The sequence below is a fragment of the Asterias amurensis genome, chromosome 6 (genome assembly GCF_032118995.1).
Source record: "Asterias amurensis chromosome 6, ASM3211899v1".
Taxonomy (NCBI): domain Eukaryota; kingdom Metazoa; phylum Echinodermata; class Asteroidea; order Forcipulatida; family Asteriidae; genus Asterias; species Asterias amurensis.
Genome location: NC_092653.1, coordinates 22381968 through 22402411, shown reverse-complemented (window position 1 = coordinate 22402411; position 20444 = coordinate 22381968). Strand labels below are relative to the sequence as shown.

The 20444-nt window shown below is 38.8% G+C and overlaps 1 protein-coding gene across 2 annotated transcripts in view; it reads right to left on the bottom strand.

The window, feature by feature from the left end:
* The window catches only part of LOC139938403 (huntingtin-interacting protein 1-like), a 53780-nt gene that overhangs the window by 26900 nt on the left and 6436 nt on the right, over nucleotides 1–20444 (bottom strand). For both annotated transcript variants that reach the window (XM_071933909.1, XM_071933908.1), the window contains exons 2-9: nucleotides 16883–16946; nucleotides 15357–15499; nucleotides 8822–8878; nucleotides 5479–5559; nucleotides 4845–4927; nucleotides 2865–2926; nucleotides 1316–1456; nucleotides 59–192 (exon numbers count right to left, since the gene is read on the bottom strand). In XM_071933909.1, the coding sequence (XP_071790010.1) occupies nucleotides 59–192; nucleotides 1316–1456; nucleotides 2865–2926; nucleotides 4845–4927; nucleotides 5479–5559; nucleotides 8822–8878; nucleotides 15357–15499; nucleotides 16883–16946 (765 nt within the window). The remainder of the gene's footprint in view (nucleotides 1–58; nucleotides 193–1315; nucleotides 1457–2864; nucleotides 2927–4844; nucleotides 4928–5478; nucleotides 5560–8821; nucleotides 8879–15356; nucleotides 15500–16882; nucleotides 16947–20444) is intronic.

Genomic DNA, 20444 nt, shown 5'->3' with positions numbered 1-20444 from the left:
CAGACCTATGGTGTGTACACTACTACATATTATTAAGTTGATAAGAAAACTAACTTACATCAGGTAGGCTAGGCACTTGAATGAGATTTTGGAAGTACATAAGATTGCTGGAGGTTTGGAAGAAGGACTTGAGTGTTCGGAACTGCTTGACAAAACGTGTTCGATGACCATCAAGTGTGTCTGCTGGCAAACCTATAGTAGAAATCAATGAGAGTTAAAGGGATAGTATACGTTATTGGTCATCAAAACTGCGAGAAAATGATGAGAGAAAAAACACCCTTGTTGGACGGATTTGTGTGCTTTCAGATAGGAATAAAAGACTTCTGGCTAGAAGTCTTTTATTATTTTAATGAGAAATTACTTCTTTCTCAAAATCTATGCTACTTCAGAGGGAGCCGTTTCTCACAATGTTTTATACTATCAACAGCTCTCCAATGCTCGTTACCAAGTTTAAGTTAATATTTGTTTTGAGTAATTACCAAACAAGTACCTTCTCTTTAAGTAGGAAGACTATCACCTGCATACCATAAAACTGACCTGCAAAACATTATTTCAAAAGGTGGTAGTGTTTTTGAGCTATTGCTGAAAAATCTGGAACAATTAAGCTTCTCAGATTCAAATTGTTTCGGATAAAAAGTGATATCTTTTTGCCACCTTCTCCTGGGGCTGAAATAGGATTATCCCCTTCACAGTCCTTAGCAGAAAACACTTCCTAACCAACTTTTTACGAAGCAATTATGTTTAAAGACACTGGACACTATTGGTAATTGTCAAAGACCAGTCTTCTTACTTGCTGTATCTCAACACTATGCATAAAATAACAAACCTGTGAAAATTTGAACTTGATTGGTCGTCGGAGTTGCGAGATAACTATGAAAGAAAAAATCACCCTTGTCACACGAAGTTAAGTGCTTTCAGATGCTTGATTTCGAGACCTCAAATTTAGAATTTGAGGTCTCGAAATCAAATTCGTAGAAAATTACTTCTTTCTCGAAAACTACTCCACTGCAGAGGGAGCTGTTTCTCACAATGTTTTGCACCACAAACCTCTTCCCATTACTCGTTACAGAGTAAGGTTTTCTGCTAATAATTATTTCGAGTAATTACCAATAGTGTCCACTGCCTTTAAGTGCCTTGCTCAAGGGCACAAGTGTCATGACCAGGATTCGAACCCACACTCTGCTGCTGATAACACCAGAGCTTGGGTCCGGTGAACTAGACCGCTCGGCCACTGGCTTCTAGTTGGTAAAACACAAACAATTTTCTTTATCCCTAAACTATATAATTTTATCATGCATAATTGATTGTGACTTACATGCGTGAAGTTTGAAGAGAAGTCTGACACTATAGTCATAGAGCAGACCGCTGTCTAAGATAACTTGGATGAGAGGCGCAAGACGACACTGTCCTGCAGGAGCCACGGACATACTACGAGCCAAGTTGAAGGTGCTAAAAACTGAAAATTAGCAAAGACAACAACTTTCAAAAGGGGTTAGTTAGGAAAGAAGATCAGTTAGGAACTGATCAAAAGGTAAATCTTGGCCACTTTTGAGGGCAAACCAACAGACAACACATGACAAAATGAACGTCTGAAACCAAGACGCTCCAGAGTCATGCTGAATGACTGCGACAGTCAATCTTTTGACTTCCAGCGCGTCCAGTCGCTCTGAACTGTTTTAGATGTTGATTTTGACATGAACTTCATGAAATATTTGTATTCAGTGCAACTCTAGAGTACCTGTCTTGATATTAAACTTTTATTTACACGGAATCCTCCATCAGAAAATGGCTGCATTATGGAGAGCAATGCACAAAACTAACAACCTATTTGAACAACTACTTTTTACAATTATAGACAGAATATTATTTTGAACCTTACACTAACCTGTGTTAAAGCCATTATACAGTTTTGGAACAGGAAAAAAAAAAAAAAATCACAGATTTCCAATTATTTTACAGGGTTTACAGAAGGTCATGGTGAAAGACTTCCCTTGAAATATTATTCCATGAAATGCTTTACTTTTTGAGAAAACATTAAAACAATTAGCAATTCTCGATAAAGAGAACTATGGACTTATTTTAAACACATGTCATGACCGACGAAACGTGCAGAAACAAGGTTGGGTTATTTTCTCCCGACTCCGATGACCGATTGAGCCTAAATTTCCACAGGTTTGTTATTTTATATATAAGTTGTAATACACGAAGTGTGGGCCTTGTGACAATACTGTTTACCGAAAGTGTCCAATGGCTTTAATTTTGATGTATGGAGTGCTGTACTTAGAGTCCAGCAGTACTGCTAGTCATTGGAGTACTTAGAAAGTCCTACAGATGGGACGTAAAGCCGATGGTCCTACATGTGTTGCATGTAAAAGAACCCAGTGCACTTATCGAAGAGAGAAGGGGTTTGCTTTGGTGTTCCTGGTCTGATCGACAGCAAATTGCGCCACAGCACCTTGTAAAACAGTACATGTTGCTATAAATGATAAGGTCTCATAATTCAAACGTCGTCCCACATCATGCAGGAAATACTGTAGGCACCTGGAGCGTCACTGAGTGACGGACATGCACGCTATATAATAAGCCACTATTATTACTATTATTATTAATGTGAAGAATTAGTGAAAATAGCTGTGATTGACAGTGAATGATTTTATGGCCAGCTTGTAAGATCTTGCAGCCGATTTCACGAAATGCTAGGATTAATCCTAACTCGAGTTAGGACGAGTAACCCGTCCTAACTTAGGATGGGTTCAATGCATCCTACATGTACGTCTTCGGACACGGAACTGAGCTCATCCCAAGTCCTAAGATTAATCCTAAGTGAGGAAGAGTTTGGTGAAATCGACGGCTGGTGCACTTACTTGCTTCTTGTAGGGCTATCAAGGCATCCAGGTGGTCAAATATCTCAACTGACATCTGGAAACTGAGAACAAAACCAGAAAATATTTGTACTCGTCCCGACTGGATAGGTTCTCCACAAAACTACATATATACAGAAATGTGATGCGACCAAGCAAAATGAGTCGTTTGTCGACTTAATGATTTTGTTGTCGTGGACATGCTTTAATGCTGTTAGAACCCCATGTTGATACCATCTTTGGTTCAAAAGTTGTGAAAGTCGATACACCAAGAGATACAAGAGATTGAAACTGAGAAAAAGGAGTCTTAAGTCGAGTTGTTAATATTGAACATACATTGTAATGGCACATATTCTTTCAGTGCTAATTTGAACCCCTTTCTTGTGAAAGTGTCGTAGCCGAGCGGTTAAGAGCACCGAATTCAAACTCTGGTGTTTCTGATCAGTAGGGTGTGGGTTCGAATCCCCAGCCGTGACGCTTGTGTCCTTAAGCAAGACACTAAACCATTGCTTCGTCCTTCGGATGGGTTGTTAAGCCGTTGGTCCCAAGTGTTATGTAATGATGTAAAAGAACCCAGTGCACTTATCGAAAAGAGAAGGGGTGCACCCCGGTGTTCCTGGTCCGATCGGCAGCAAATTGGGCCACAGCACCTTGTAAAACATTACATGGTGCTATCAGAATTAGGTCTCATATTTCAAACGTAGTCCCACATCTGGCAGGAAATACTGTAAGCACCAGGAGCGTCACTGTGTGATGGACATGTGCGCTATGTAAGATTATTATTATTATTTCTGTTATTTACCAGGAAGGAAGTTGTCAATATAACGTATGATTTCTTTTGCCATTTAAATTTCTTTTTCACCCCTGTTCACTGTTGGGGCTCGCTTCTCTTTACTGATATTTTTTTACAAATGACTCATTTAGCTTGGTCGCATCACAAATGGTGAAATGTACACCCGTACACTGGAGTCAACATCACAAATACATGACTGTATGACAAAAAACAAACACTTCCAGTTGGAATCCCACACTTAAAAGAGTCAGTGTAAATGAAGGGCATCATTGACTCATACTGTATGCCTGTGATTTTTTTCACACAACTCTGAAAAGTACCGAGTATACAGTGCTTACACACATTGGTGTACATATATTATGTGACCCACTCTGTGAAAATGAGTCACATTTTTATATATATTTGTTTTTCCTTTTTAAGATCTATAGTTGCATGGTTAACCTTTAGAACACTTACTTTAAGGCAATAAAGCTATGAATACAACAGTTTTGTGGTCATACTTATGTCTAATTTGTATCCTTTTGCACGAAATGGTAGTTTAAAATATCATTTTACTTGTAATTCGTTTTCACAAAATATGGTGTAATGCCTAATTTCAAATGGGAGTAACTCAGCAACGCGATGCACCCCAAAGCTTAGACATATACCAAATTACTGCTGCTGATGTGTTCTTTCCAGCCATGCATATAACTGTGACTCATTTTCACAGAGCGGGTCACATATGGTTAAAAACAAAATTAATATTCTTTATCCCCCATGCAAATGTAACATATTAAAGCCATTGGACACTTTCGGTAAACAGTATTGTCCAAATGCCCACACTTCGTGTATCACAACTGATATAAAATTTTAAAAACCTGAACCGGTCAACGGAGTTGGGAGAAAATAACGGGAAAACCCACCCTTGTTTTCGCACATTTCGCCGTGTCATGACATGTATTTAAAATTAACCCGTAATTCACGACAACGAGAATTTATAATTGTTTTAATAGTCTCTCAAAAAGTAAAGCATTTCATGGAATAATATTTCAAGAGAAGTCTTTCACCATTACCTTCTGTAAACCCTGCAAGTTATTTGTAAATCTATGAAATTTTATTTTTTGTCTGTTCCGAAAGTGTATAATGGCTTTAAATCATTGAGTCAATTGACAAACTTCATAAGCTCTTTTTTAAGAGTTTCCATAACTTACAAGTTGTTGATGTCATTCTGCGCCATTTTCTCCAAGTCACTTTCTGGAGACGGCAACTTGAGATCTCCTGGCATTAAAGGATGCTGCAAATTAAATATAAAATACTGATGACCCTTAAAGGCAGTGGATACTATTGGTAATTACTCAAAATAATTATTAGCATAAAACCTTACTTGGTAACGAGTAATAGAGAGCTGTTGATAGTATAAAACTATGGGATAGGATCAATATTGTGGGTTTTTTTTAAGGGCAATTGGTGAGGCATTTCAGTTTGTGATAACACTGTACAGTGTACAGTTTGTAGTACATCTACTTTTCTGTGCAGATTTGTTCTTTAAGAACTTGTCAAACTTGTGGTTGTCATTGACATACAAAATTATTAGCGAGGTTAAGATTCTTAAGAACCTATCCTTAAGTGCGTGGGAGAGAGTTGCAGATACACCAAATTTAAAACCCAAGGGAGGCTTACATGTAGGTGTTTTCCTGTATCTATGACTACTTACAATGTAGTAGTCATACTATGCCAACTTGACCTTTATAATTCAAGGTGACCTCTGTGTCATCAGGTCACCCACCTGACCTTGATTTATTGTGACTCCTCAACTATTTACACGGTCAGGTAAACTATAATTACCTTTTTATGGAACTCGAGTCTGAAGACCAGTAGTTGACAGTACCTGTAGACAAGCTTCCCATACCCTTCAGGACGATTGTTCTGAAACAAGAAAATGCACCAAAACAAAAAAAATATGTTAATTTAAGAACTGTATCATGGCATTTCAACAACAAATTCTTCTTCTTTTAACATGTTTAATAGATGTTAAATTTGCATCAGGGATTAGGAATAATATTTTGGTTTAACCATATACACCGATGTGTATTAAAGGCAGTGGACACTATTGGTAATGACTCAAAATAATTATTAGCACAAAACATTTCTTGGTAACGAGTAATGGGGAGTGGTTGATAGTATAAAACATTGTGAGAAATGGCTCCATCTGAAGGAACATAGTTTTCAAGAAAGAAGCAATTTTCCACTAAAATATTTGAATTTGATTCCGAGACCTCAGAGTTAGATTTTGAGGTCCAACTTCGTGTGACAAGGGTGTTTTTTCTTCCATTATTATCTCCAAACTTCGAGACCAATTGAGTTCAAATTTTCACAGGTTTGTTAGGTCTATTTTGTGCGTAACAAAATGTTGAGATACACCGAGTGAGACAATTACTAAAGGTGTCCAGTGTCTTTAAGCACTGCTGCCGATTTCACAAAACTCTTCCTAACTTAAGATTAATCTTAGGACTTAGGACGAGTCCCAACCATGCACTCTATTGCATGCAGACCTTAAGATTAATCCTAAGTTAGGACGAGTTACTCGTCCTAACTCGAGATAAGACGAGTCCTAACTCTTTGTGAAATCGACCCCTGTATACTCAATACTTTCCCGAGTTCTGTGAAAAAAATCACATGCCCATTACTTGGGTGGGAATCAAACCCACAACCTTTGCCATTCTAGAGACGTGTCTTACCAACTAGACCACCGAGATTGTCTGCTTGTATCAAAGAGTTATATATAAGAACTAGAGGGCCCACGAGTGATGCTTCGTGCACAAACGCCACGGGACTGCAAGATGACAAGCGCGTCATTCTGCACGCGCGTTGAATATGAAATACACGTTTGAGGTTTTTTTTTATTGAACGCTCATGCGATGCTGTTTGTTCAACTTACAAAATGGCCGAACAAACACACGCTGTGAGATGCCAGTTTTTTCAACTTAGAAAATGGCCGCCTGCGCGCATGCCGGAGCGCATATATAGGCCAGTGCGCTCTCTAGTTCTTATATATAACTCTATGGCTTGTATACAGTTTTTAGTTTTGAAAGTTTTCCCAACATGCTGTACGTCATGCATACATACGTTAAGTACCATTCCTTTTAAATTTACAATTAAATACATCTCCAACATTTGTTCTCTTTTAAAGTGGATCGTACTATGAGACCATCTGTCATCTCATCTGCAACAGCATTAATAATAACAATTCTTATATAGCGCATTTCACAATCACCGTATCAATGCGCTTTACATTAGTGCCCTGGTCATAGGGCCAATAAACATCCCTTTTAATGTTTCTCAGCTCCCTTGGAAGTATACAACCTGGGCAACAGTTTATATCGCTCCAAAGGCACATTCACAATATCAACCTCTACCCTCGCAGGTATCCATTTATACCCTGGGTGAAATGAAGCAACTAGAGTAAAGTATCTTACTCAAGGACACAAGTGTCATGACCGGGATTCGAACCCACACTCTGATGACTTAGCACAAGAACTTGACTTCGATGCTCTTAACCACTCGGCCATGACACTCTACCAGCATTGGGATCAATTGTTCATGAAAAGTGGTTCTTTGTACCTGTACACCTACATGGGCATGTCTGTGCATTCAAACCGAGGACTTGGAGAAGGTTATAACAAAAGGGATCCGGGAAAAGTCACACCAAGGACGTCCTCAATTTGATTTTGTGTACAAAACCAATAGGGACGTCTGAAAAAAAAACTATGTCCAAACAATGAAAGAACAAAGACAAGTCCTCGGTTTACACCATAAACACAGCTGTGTGTACATGTACATGTACACCTACATACAGTGTTCTAAGGTTACATTGTACATCATTTCAAGAAAACTTTTGTTGTGTGACTCCCAGAAATCTTAATTAAAAAAAATTCAAGGGAGTGACACAAGAATTTGTTTCTTGAAATAAAATGTTTCCTTATAAATGAAAGAAAACCATTTAAGCAGTGTATAATTTATAAACAAGTCATATATTGCCACGCCGTACCATAGAGAAACCGAATACTGCACTGTACCAGGTTTAAAACTTGGAACTTCCATGTTTATACACTATGTACGTGACGTTTATGTTCCTTTTACATGTTTTTTTGGTTGACGATTGCTTTTACAGTAGGCCTACATGTGTACACAATACGCTGATTGATTTATACACTCGTACGTGTACATTGAACGTGACTGCACACACGTGCATACATCCTTTGAAAAATACTGTACATGTATGGTGTGTATAATTGTAACTGCTACATGTGCATGTACAGTACAATGAGTCATATTTTGGCTGCTCTTGCCAGTCCGTACATCCATAGTGACTAGGGTTGGTGTCATACATGTACGTAGCTCTTTTTCCCTCGGGATAATAATATTTGAGTTTATATAGCGCTTTTTCACTCCCGAATGGGTGTCTCAAAGCGCTTCAAATTATTACCACTGGTCACTGGGCCTTAATTCACTCCTTAAACCATATCTCAGCTCCCTGGGGAGTATACAGCCTCGTGCAACAAATGCGCTACTCGGCTAAATCAATCACAATAACCATCTCTGCCCTCACAGGTCCCCGCTTACCCCTGGGTGGAGAGAAGCAATAATAGTTAAGTGTCTTGCTCAGGGACACAAGTGTCACGACCGGGATTCAAACCCACACACTGCTGAACAGAATCAGCAGAGCTTGAATTCGGTGCTCTTAACCGCTCGGCCACGACACCCCATGATTGATTGAGATCCATTGCCTCATTACCTCACCAATATAGTTAAACAACGAAACACAATCAGACATCAGTGACACAATCCTTTAATCCTTTCAGCGTGAATTTTACTTTATTGCGCCTACAGCAAACAATATGCGGCAATGTATCTTGGGAATTAAAAATTAGTCGCGACTATTGTCAAAGTCGCAACTTTTTGAGGTGCGACTAGTCGAGTAGTAAATTTCACCAGCCGCACAGGCTTACTGAGAACCAAACCCACATAATGCCCCCTAGGTGATTCGAACCCTGAGTCAACTTGGCATCTGGGAGGGCACATCTTTTTTGATGACAGTTTTATGACTTTTGCCCTTCACTCGACGACCTGTGCTTGTTTTAATTGTATTGTCCGAAGAAGCAAAATAAATAAATAAATAAATACCTACCCATGAGCTTCCAGTCCTTGAGATGTATCCAGCATGCTGTTGTGAATCCTTCACCACCTAAAATAAAAAAATAAAAAAAATAAAAAAAGACATTTTTATCAAACGTTTATGAAAATACAATCTTACAGTAAGGAATGGTTGTATAGTCTTAGCCCAAGGCGTTAGTGATCGATAGTGTACTGCGATTGGTTGTTAATTGGTACAGCGCACCCTCTTACTGCATGATTTAACCAACAGGCTCACACTCTAAGACTAATGGTTGTATGGCTTCTGCCCGCCACCCCTGAACAAAATAAGGAGACCGCCAGCATTTGGCTAGATAGCTCAGTCGGAAGAGCCCCTGCAAATTAAACTGGAGGTCACTGACTCAAATCTCGCTCTCTCTAGTTACAAAAACAAATTCAACCCCAAAAATATTTGTCCCTGAAGTGCGAAGTATTCCCTTAAAAAGTAGGTTAAATAGTGGGAACAAACAAAATTAAATACAGATCAGGAAATAAGCTATATATGCTTTATGCTTTATCTGTGATTGATTTGTTTTTTTTTAAAGCCATTGGACACTTTCGGAACCGATTTTTTTTTTAAAGTTCACAGATTTACAAATAACTTACAGGGTTTACAGAAGGTAATGGTGATAGACTTCTCTTAAAATATTATCCCATGAAATGCTTAACTTTTTGAGAAAACATTAAAACAATATCAATTCTCAATATCGAGATTTACAGATTTATTTTAAACACATGTCATGATACGGGGAAACGTGCAAAAACAAGGGTGGGTTTTCCCGTTATTTTCTCCCGACTCCGATTACCAATTGAGGTTTGTCATTTTATATAGAAGTTGTGATACACAAAGTGTGGGCCTTGGACAATACTGTTTACCAAAAGTGTCCAATGGCTTTAAATCGTGTCAACATCAATTATCCATAGTATATCCATAGATAAAGTTTAAACACGGATACAGCCACAACTAACGCTATTTAAAATTGTATTAGGCCCTATGAATTCCCAAACAAGTCATTTAGACACAGACTTGGCTTGTGAGCAATGTATCATTCCACACACAAATTTGTGTCTCACAATGTACAGTTGTGTATGCATAGCAAATTATGTTACAGGGTACAATGTTCAGTTCCTGAAACTCATTAAATATTACAATAACACGAAACACTGCAGTGTCTACCATCCCCCATCTAATTGTGTACTCTTTTTCACATGCTGTGCATAATGTGTTACACAATGTGCAAGCTCAAAGAATATAATAATAATAATAATAATAATAAAAATATATTTATAAAGCGCCAAATTGCCGAAAAGGCCTCAAAGCGCTAGATACAAAGGTAAAAAGCAATTTCCAAAATACAATATTACAATACGGAGGGTTTCCGAAGAAAACAATTTAAAAAGACAATTACAAAAAAGGCTACAAGGTAGTTTAAGAAAAAACCCAAATCTGGACCAGCCAGTGAAAAAGTAGAAACAAGGAACCATAATAGTATGTATTTATACAAAGTTCTCTGCAGGGACTTAATCCCAGGAAAGGGGAGCTCATGAGCATGAGTTTCAGTACCTGTTGTCCCTTTTTGTATGGAGGAAATTAAATGTAGAAAATGCACACTACACAAGAGAATGCCCACAATGAAATGATCTACAGGTACTGCTTATTTCAGTTGCAACATTAAAAGTAGTGTAAGCATAAAAGTATAAAATCCATAAATGTGCAAGTGTACAAAATATTAAAATAAAACATGAACCGTTTGTCATTGTTTCTGTACAGTAGACATGGTAGATATTGTGTATAAACTGCGCATACAAATATAGCCAATTATTAATTTATAAGGCATTTCTTTGTTTTGAATTTACATTGCCTATTTTTTAACACAAGAATTAGGACTACTGCAAAGTACTAAATTGTATGGATCATTAATAAACAAGGAACTAAAAATAAATTTTTAAAATTAGTTGATGTTCTTCTTCCTGACGGACTCTTTCCACGAAATAAAGTTGATATAAACAGATTTAAAGGCAGTGGACACTATTGGTAATTACTCAAAGTAATTATTAGCATAAAACCTTACTTGGTGACGAGTAATGGGGAGAAGTTGATGGTATAAAACATTGTGAGAAACGGCTCCCTCTGAAGTAATGTAGTTTTTGAGAAAGAAGTAATTTTCCATGAATTTGATTTCGAGACCTCAGATTTAGAATTTGAGGTCTCAAAATCAAGCATCTGAACGCACACATCGTGTGACAAGGGAAATTTTCACAGGTTAGTTTTACTACATGTAAGATGGGGTTAAAACAGTAAAACATTCAAAAAACATAGCTATACTTTCCCTTATTATACAAATTGGTCATTAATTTAACCACTAAAAGGAACGTTACAGAATTGGTAAGAAACAAAAATCGTGAAGATCACAGATTTACATAAAACTTACACGGTCTAATGATGATGATAGTTGAAAACATCCCTCAAAATATTTCTGTCTAAAATGTCATATTTGATGAGAAATAAATAATCTAACTTCACGTTTGGAGTTTATCGCTCAGTGAGCGTTTAATTCATTTTTATTTTGGCATCGATGCAATGCAAAATTTGTAATCGGTTTTTCACTATTCTCACATGACCCAGATGGTCGATCGATCTCAAACTTCTACAGGTTTGTCAGTTTATGCATATGGTGGATTACACAAAGTGCTTACACTGCCAGCAACTGTTTTGTTAGCAAAAACCAATTCTGTAATGTTCTTTTAAAGGATCGTGCAGTGTGTACTTAGGACATATTCTGTATATTGTGAAACTGTACTACAAGTAAAATACAATGCATTCCAAACACACAAACACTGTAAAGAGATTCAGCGAAATTGAATGACAAAGATTTGGCCTACTTCCCAAGCTCCAGTGTCTTGAGTGAACGAGTGACTCAACTGATATCTGAGAAGGTGACTCACTCTGGGGAATCTCTCTCAACCCTCGAGAGTTACTCTTATTAAGCCAAACTCCTTGGGCCCTTTTGTCAGTAATGGACGGTTAATTTTATTAACAAACTGCTTGTGAATGTGTGCACAATGTCCCATTGGATCAACAGTGCAGTGCAGTGGAATAACACGCTTGTGCACTGGGTAGGCCAACATACAGACTGCGTACATTGTAGAATGTTGTAAGTCTAGTCTGAATCAGTAAAACATTTGTGATGGGCTCTGTGAAAATGAGTCAAAGGGGGGAAAATTAACTTATTGGGTTTTACACATGCTGAAAAGAGCATACAATGTTAAAGCTTCAGTTTGACACATCTTACACCCTTGGCGTTTGGTTCAAAAGTTAGGACCTTTTCATAATCTGAAGAAAAAAAACATACTGGGGAAACAGCCCATTTAAAAAAAAACCATCAACTATTGATGTCTAAGGGATGACCAAAAAGATGTTTTATTTACCTTTATCGATCAAAAACAAAGTTTCTATTTTAAAAAATGTAAAAATATAGACCCTAAAGAAGTGCAAAACCACATTTTAAAAAAATTACTAAAATATTTTGTTTTCACCCTCCCATCACTCAACAGCCCTGTACTGGAAAGTGGGTAGTGCGACAAGCGACTCATTTTTGTAGAGCCCGTATCATAATGTGGCTTGTTACAGTGTGCCATTTTGATGTTATCACATGATCAAGCAGCGAACGACTTCTCTTGTATAGCGGAGCAAAATGCTTCACAAAATGTATCAGATGCTACTCAAAAATCATCATTTGCAAAATGTTTATCCATTTCCTTTTGTTTACCCAGGGTGAGCCAAATCAGTAAACAAGTAACTGGTTTCCATTTGGGCCCTGCATGTTGGCATTCTGCCGTCGATTTAACAAAACTCTTTCTAACAAAAGACTAATCTTAGGACTTAGGACGAGTCCCAACCCTGCACTGTAGCATGCAGACCTTAAGATTAATCCTAAGTTAGGAAGAGTTACTCGTCCTAACTCGAGATAAGACGAGTCCTAACTCTTTGTGAAATCGACGGCAGTGTGCACAAAGTTCATTCAAGTTTTTTTGCCAAGAAAAAGTGCCGGACAAAATCGTTCCAAATCATGCCTAGAAAGCTACATGTATGTACTTGGTAACCCAACGCACGGCTCAAAGAAAGAATCAACTGGACTGCAGGGCTTGTACATGTAGCTCAAAACAGTTACTGGACCAACGAATTTGTTAACTCTGTTGCCCCTAGTCTTGGCCTTGATGCCCCTTCAAAAGTTTCCTATTATAAACAAAGGTTTTCCAATGAAAGTGCCCTTTGCCCCCCCAAATTACCTTGCCATCTCATAGATAAAATTCCAGGCCTGAAAAAGGCACTGATCTTAAAGTATGTAAATAACTTTTAAAGGGGCACCAAGGCCAAAATCAGGGCAACATGGCCTCTGTGACCTCTGTCGAATTCCAGGCCTGAGAAATTGAGTTTGATTTGCTAAACTGCCCAGAGGCGACACGTCGTCTGAATAACATGTAGGGCACATTTCCAAGAACAATAAAGGTATTTCAAGACTCTAAAAAAAAAAACTATACGTATTTAACCCATTTTAGATGTTCATGCATCCCTTTAAAATGTTTCCATAGATGGCATTGCATAGGACATCATGGCCATATGGCTAGTGGATCAATGTTTCATGCATAATGTGTAATATTTAACACATTATTCAGAAGAAACGTAAGGATCCTTGTGGTTGGGCAAAGTCCAAGCACTGTTTGGAGCTTTCTAGCCGAGTTGCCAGCTACGTAGCAGATATGCCACGTTTGCGACGTATACATAATGTAGAGTGCGTGGGTCTTTAGGACACCCTGTTTTAAATTTGGACATCTTGTTTTCTCTCGCATTAGCATATATTGTACAAGTGGACACCCGGTTTTTAAATGTCCAGCAAATTTGGACACCATTTTACAAAATCCTGGCTTAAAATCTCTTGCCACGACATGACATGTACTGCACTCCGGAAGTACTGTCACTGTAATCTGATTTGAAATGAAAGTGGTTGTAATTTGTATTTGCCGAAGGTGTAAATTAACACAACTTTTGGTTTCTTTCATTTCATTTCATACATTATTTCTAGTTTTAAAACCAAGGGGTCTCGGAAAAGTGATATTAATCATCGTACCAGCCAAGAACCCAGGAAAGAAGACACAGGAAGTTTCAGTTTTAGATGTGGGAGGAAAGCCCCAGAGTCTTATTCCAGGGAAAAACCCTTGTGGTCAAGCCAGTCCCTTCCCTTCAACCCCCTTCCCCCTTTTGTCCCCCTATAAATGTTTACCCTTGCTTTTTTAAGCAAGCTTTCTAACCCCTTTCATGTATTTCAACTTCACTGCTTACGTTTCACTTAGTTACCTGTTCCTTTTTGTTGTGTCGTCAGTTAGCCTTCGAGAAAGACTCTGCTAGGGTCGAAACGGCAGGCCATTAACTATTTTTTGCATTCCAGGAAAAACCCATCCATAAAGTAGGGAATGAAACTTAAGCCTGGGCAACTAGTGCTTTATAGTCGCGTTGCGACTACCGTTTATCAACTACCCGATTGACCGAGACGCCACAACAACTGCAAAAATAGTTGACTTCCTGCTTGATGAACTAACCGTGTCTCTCCGAACTATTCTAGACAACATAGTTTAATAACGAAACACAATCAGACATCAATCCTTTCAGCATAAATTTTACTATATTGCGCCTGTGGCAAACAACATGCCGCAATGCATCTGGGGAATTAAACATTAGTCGCAAATAGTGTTGAGGGGCGACTATTGTAGTCGAGTAGAAAATTTCACCAGTCGCCCAGGCTTACTGAAAACCAAATCCACACAGTGCCCCTAGCCCAAAATAGTGCTAAGGGGCGACTCGTCAAGTAGAAAATTTCACCAGTCGCCCAGGCTTACGGACAACCAAATCCACACAGTGCCCCTAGTCGCAAAAAGTTTTAAGGGGCGACTAGTCAAGTAGAAAATTTCACAAGTCGCCCAGGCTTACTGAAAAACAAATGCCCACAGTGCCTCTGGCGTAATTCGAACCGGGTCCTAGAGGTGGAAGGCTAAGAAAGATACCACTACGCTAACCTGACCGCCAAGAGATTTGTTACCAATAATAATAATATATAAGTCTTGTATAGCGCACGTATCTACCAACCAAGGTATTAAAGGGCAAGGCGCTGAGTATACATTTATCCAGAAAGATAAATATTGCAGTGATGAATTCTGAGACCCAATTATTTAGCACCTTGTAAGGGTTTACAAGGTGCTACGGCGCATACAGCAGCCACAGCCAAGAACACCGGGGCGAACCCCTTCTCTTTTCGATAAGTGCACTGGGTTCTTTTACATGCGTTACACAACACATGGGACCAACGGCTTTACGTCCCATTCGAAGGACGAAGCAATGCTTAACTATCTTGCTTTTAAAGGACACAAGTGTCACGGCTGGGGATTCGAACCCACACTCTGGTGATCAGAAACACCAGAGTTTGAATACAGTGCTCTTAATCGCTCGCCCACGACACTTCCAATCTGGAACCTACGTTTTCATGTCCATCCCTGATGACTTTGTGTAGGGTGTGGCAGAACTTCCAGCACAAGATGGCCGACCCCTGGAGAGGGAGTCTAAGCACTGAGGCCCAGAACACTGACAGACCCTTGTCTGTGAAGGAACCGATGATGATACCTGAGATTGTGGTTAAGGGTAGAACCTGTGTTGGGAAACCCTACAATTGTACACTGTATGGAAGTACATGTAAGGGAATAAAAGGGTAGCGAGGTGTTCTTCAACTGCCGTTTACTACCGTCAGGGTCGTGGCCATGCGAGCCTTTATGGCACGGCCACAACCCTACAAGGTTTTAAACGGCAGTTTAGGAACGAGTTATTACTCTTTTATTCCCATTCATAAATGCCTTTTTGGTTAAGAGGCGTAAAAAAGTATGAAACTCTGTAAAACTTATCCGTTTTCCCGACGTCCTTGAGCTCTGTACATGTGTCGCATTTTTAAGACTGAGACAGTTTTTGGAATATGCATTCGTGCGCATACTATGCATTTAAGCGTACCCGAAAATAGCGCTCTCCACCAATAGGAATAGCAAAAATGTCTTGAGGTATTTATGAATGCAGATTCAAATATTTAGTTTACAAAAATTCAACTGTGCGTGGAGAATGTGGAATGTAGGCCAACACAATGGATCATGATCTCCACAGTCTCCTTGCGTGGAGCGCTCGTAGACAATTTCTGCACTCTTACGTTAAAGTTTGGTTTTGCATTTGCATTAATGAATTTTTATGATCTTCACACTCACCGTGCAAGACTAAAAGGAAAAGTATTTATGTTTGGTGATCAATCTTAAAACTAATGACAACAAAATCTTACTTAGTAAGAAGTACAGCAGCTTTCAATAGTAGAAACCATTTTGAGAATCATCTTTACTTGAAGGTAATGTGGTTTGTGGACACGTTTTTATCCCCCCCCCCAAAAAAAAAATATATATATATATGTATATATATATATATATTTAACAAATTAAAATAAACTAAATCTGAGAAATATTTATAACTGTCAGCAATTGTGTATTCCAAAGACGAATTATTCTTCCTAACACTGCTCTGGATTTTTGGTGAAATCTCAAAAACACTACCATCTTTTGAAATGAAATTTTCACAGGTTAGTTTATTTTTTATATATATTTGGTTTGCGGTAACACCAGAAGTCGGGAGACTTCTCAGTTCTGAAAAGAACTGTCCTGCTTATTAACTTTTACTGTACCTGGGCGGATGGTATAGAAATAGGTTGGGACTACTACTTTAGCTTATAGGATCGTAATTAACTGTACTACCGCGGAGTCAGTTCTTGGGTTTGGTCTCAACATTTCGACTAGCTTGATCTAGTCTACATCAGGAGACTTGTTTTTTATAGTACTAAAACAATCGGACGATTCCAAAAAACAAAGGTCATAAGTTCCCTTTTTAAAGAGAACTAAAAAACTTTGAAGAGTCTATTACCCTCTTTCAAACGAGAGATTTCTTGCATAGTGTTGCCAAGTATTATTTTATAAAGGATACTTCTTGCATGTTTCTCCTTCACAGGCACCTCGACAGTGTTGATGGCTTTAGTGACACTGATATTCTGAAAAGAAACAAAGAAAACATAAGATTCATCTAGCTACAATGTACTTGGCAATCTCGGTAGTGTACTTGGTAAGACACTGCTCTAGAATTGCAAGGATCGTGGGTTCGAATCCCACCCGAGTAATATGCATGTGATATTTGTACACAGGACTCGGGAAAGTACTGAGTATACAGTGCTAACTAGGCCTGGGCGAATTATTCAAATATCCGGTTAATGGCGAATAGGTTTTCCTATCCGTAACCGCGAATGCCTTTTTTTTCTTAACCGGATATCCGCATAGGGCGCGAATACCTATTTACAAACCGGATAATTCTGTAATTACAACCGAGTAACCGGATATTCTTTAATATCCGAATATCCACGGACGTCGGGCGACAACTGATATGAATGTTTTCTCTGAATCCTTATGAAACTTCTATTAAGACAGCATAAAACAGCATATATTAAGTATTTAACTATGCTCACCTCCGTGAAGAGTTAAAACAATGACATTTCTGACGTAATTTGTTCAAAGATTACAAAAGTTTTCCTTCACATAGAGTCAATCACGATCAAAAGAAAAAGCAAATCGCCATCTTTAAATTAGATCCGGTCATTTTTATGAATGAACCGAGTGACACTGTCTAAAACTAATATCAATCCGCCCATATGATCTCATTCACAAACGAATAGCGCCCTCTAGCGGCGAAAAAACTATTCGAATATATGGTTAATTTCGGATAGTTGGCCAGCGGTATCCGAATAACAAAATTTCACTATTCGCCCAGCACTAGTGCTAACACACATCTGTGTATACGTGTGTGTAAAAAACCAAAATTAATAAAGAAAAGTAATCAATTATTGCATTGTGCTATATTATCAGGGCAAGGGCGCCAAGGCATTTTCTCCTTGGTAAAGGGCACCCTATGAGGAAATTGTAAATTTCTACTAAGAGCATTTCAAGGGCACCAAGGCAATGACCAGGGTTGCCTCTGTGCTTGTATCAGGCCTGTATTCAGTATATCTCCAGCAGGACTTGAATTAACCCACGCCACCCACAGCAATTGCCAAGGTGCCCTGTGCTTTTGATGTGGTGCCCTTTGCAAGGTTTAAATTACAACATTTACTTTTTCCTCGTAAAAATTTACAAGAGGGAAAATTGCTGTGCCCCTTCAAGCCTCCTCCCTTAACAGTGGTCCAACATGAAAACACCCGAGGACCAATCAAAATTCATTCCAAGTGATCCGGCTGGCTAGTTCATTTTGAAAAAGCATATGACACATTTGCATTTGAATATAAACTACTAAAAACGCTGACGGACTGTGAACAAAGCTTACTATTCCTGCTGGCTATTAAGGCAGAGTCACACTAAAGCGATAACGAAAACGAAAATGATCACGACGCAAAGAGAATGCATTCTATTGGCTGAATTGCTCTACTCAGAATATGCACACACTCATTCAACCAATAGAATGCGTTCTCTTTGCGTCGTGATCGTTTTCGTGTCCGTTATCGCTGCAGTGTGACTCGGCCTTTAGTCACTGAAAAAGTAAAGGAAAACCCTGTACTCTCAGGACTGCTAAACCGGCCCTTGACACAAAACCCACATGAGACTGTGGCAACTTCAAGTTAACAATACATAAGACATGGGGGTTTCCACTTAATACCAGCAATGGTATGTTTGATTAAGGGAATCAATGTGTGTTGAAGAGGTTTTCAACTAGTGGTTTAATCCCAACGAGGCCTGGTTCTTGATAATTTTACCGAGACGAAGTCGAGGTAAATTATCAAGAACCAGGCCTCGGCGGGTTTAAACCACTAGTTGGAAACCGATTCAACACACTTTGATTACAATTCATAAATTACCTCCATGGTATGTTCAGTATGCGTGTGTTTTCCGATTCCGTTCGTGCGCATGCGCGTATAGTCTTGGTGCATATTCGCTGGTTTTCCTTTTACATACAGCGCGGCCAACTCGCCGACAGCGCTCTGCATCGCCCGTAACAAGAAACGTCTTGCATCAAGACTAGCGCGGAGTCTCCGCTCACAATTGGTTATAAACACTGGTCATTATCAACGGTTTAAACACCCCCACGTGACGCGCTCTCCACCAATAGGAATAGCGGTATTTATGAATGTTTGTTTTGATGATCTTCCTGTCAAGGGAACGCCACAAACTCCCACAAGGGGATGTACATGTACATGTAGGCCTAAATGGCAAGCTGGCAACAGCCAATCTCATCGACATAATACAAACATCGGTTTAAAGGCAGTTGCACTATTGGTAATTACTCAAAATATTTATCATCATAAAACCTTTCTTGGTGACAAGTACTGGGGAGAAGTTGATGGTATAAAAAATTGTGAGAAACGGCTCCCTCTGAAGTGCCAAGTTTTCGAGAAAGAAGTAATTTTCCACGAATTTGATTTCGAGACCGCAGATATAGAACTTGAGGTCTCTAAATCAACCATCTAAACGCACACAACTTCGTGTGACAAGGGTGTTTTTTTCTTTCATTATTATCTCGCGAGTTCGATGACCGATTGAGCTCAAATTTTCACAGGTTTGTTATTTTAAGCATGTTGAGATACACCAACTGTGAAGGCTAGTCTTTTACAATTACCAATAGTGTCCAAGGTATTATTTAAGCCATGGACTTCTACTCCATGTATTCATGTACATGTATGTACTGTATGAATTGCACAAATCAAGAAACTTTCATTCAAAGTAGTTAAAAATTCTAAATTCTAATTTCTAGTCATTGTGAAAGCAATGGTTAGCTTGGTAGGATTCAAACCTTCAATACGAACAGAAGGAACCTACACAATGTATCGTGCAGTGCACTTGTACACTCGCCTCTCCTCTAAGCAAAAGCACTCCTTAAGCAAAATGTAACATACGGAATGCACTGACACATGGTGGAAATGGTAGACGCGCATTGAGTGGCGATGTACATGTATTGTGCAGGGGTTCAATGAGGGTTTACATTATTTATCATTTCATTAGCCTATTAATGACTAATGACCTTGCTGCATACGCATTGTACGTAGGACTTGCTTTGAATACAAATTTCCATGACAACATGTCCAAAAAAAAAGGTTTTAGAACAATCTCCCACTGCATGCTGTGAATGGACTTATATTGTGTCACCTTTATTCTTTGTACGTTTCTATTGAACCATGGAGGTAGAAATCTCCATTGCACTAACCTGTTTACTGTGTTGCATTGTACCACTGAATGTTTTAATAACCTTGGTTTTTATTAAAGTAAGTAAATAAAGTGGGTCAAGGTACACGCACAAGAGGAGTTTCTAAGAAGAATTCCATTGTACTCTGAACTTTGTAAAGACCGGATAGAACTTCTGCACTTTGAGTACTGTCAGACAGGGCCCAATTTCATAAAGAAAATACTGCTCAACAAATTTCTTTTCTAAGCAAAAAATAAGTCGGGCACCAGCCACAACAATGCAAACTTAGTGTTATTTGAGCTGGTAGCTTGTTTCTGCTAAGCAATAC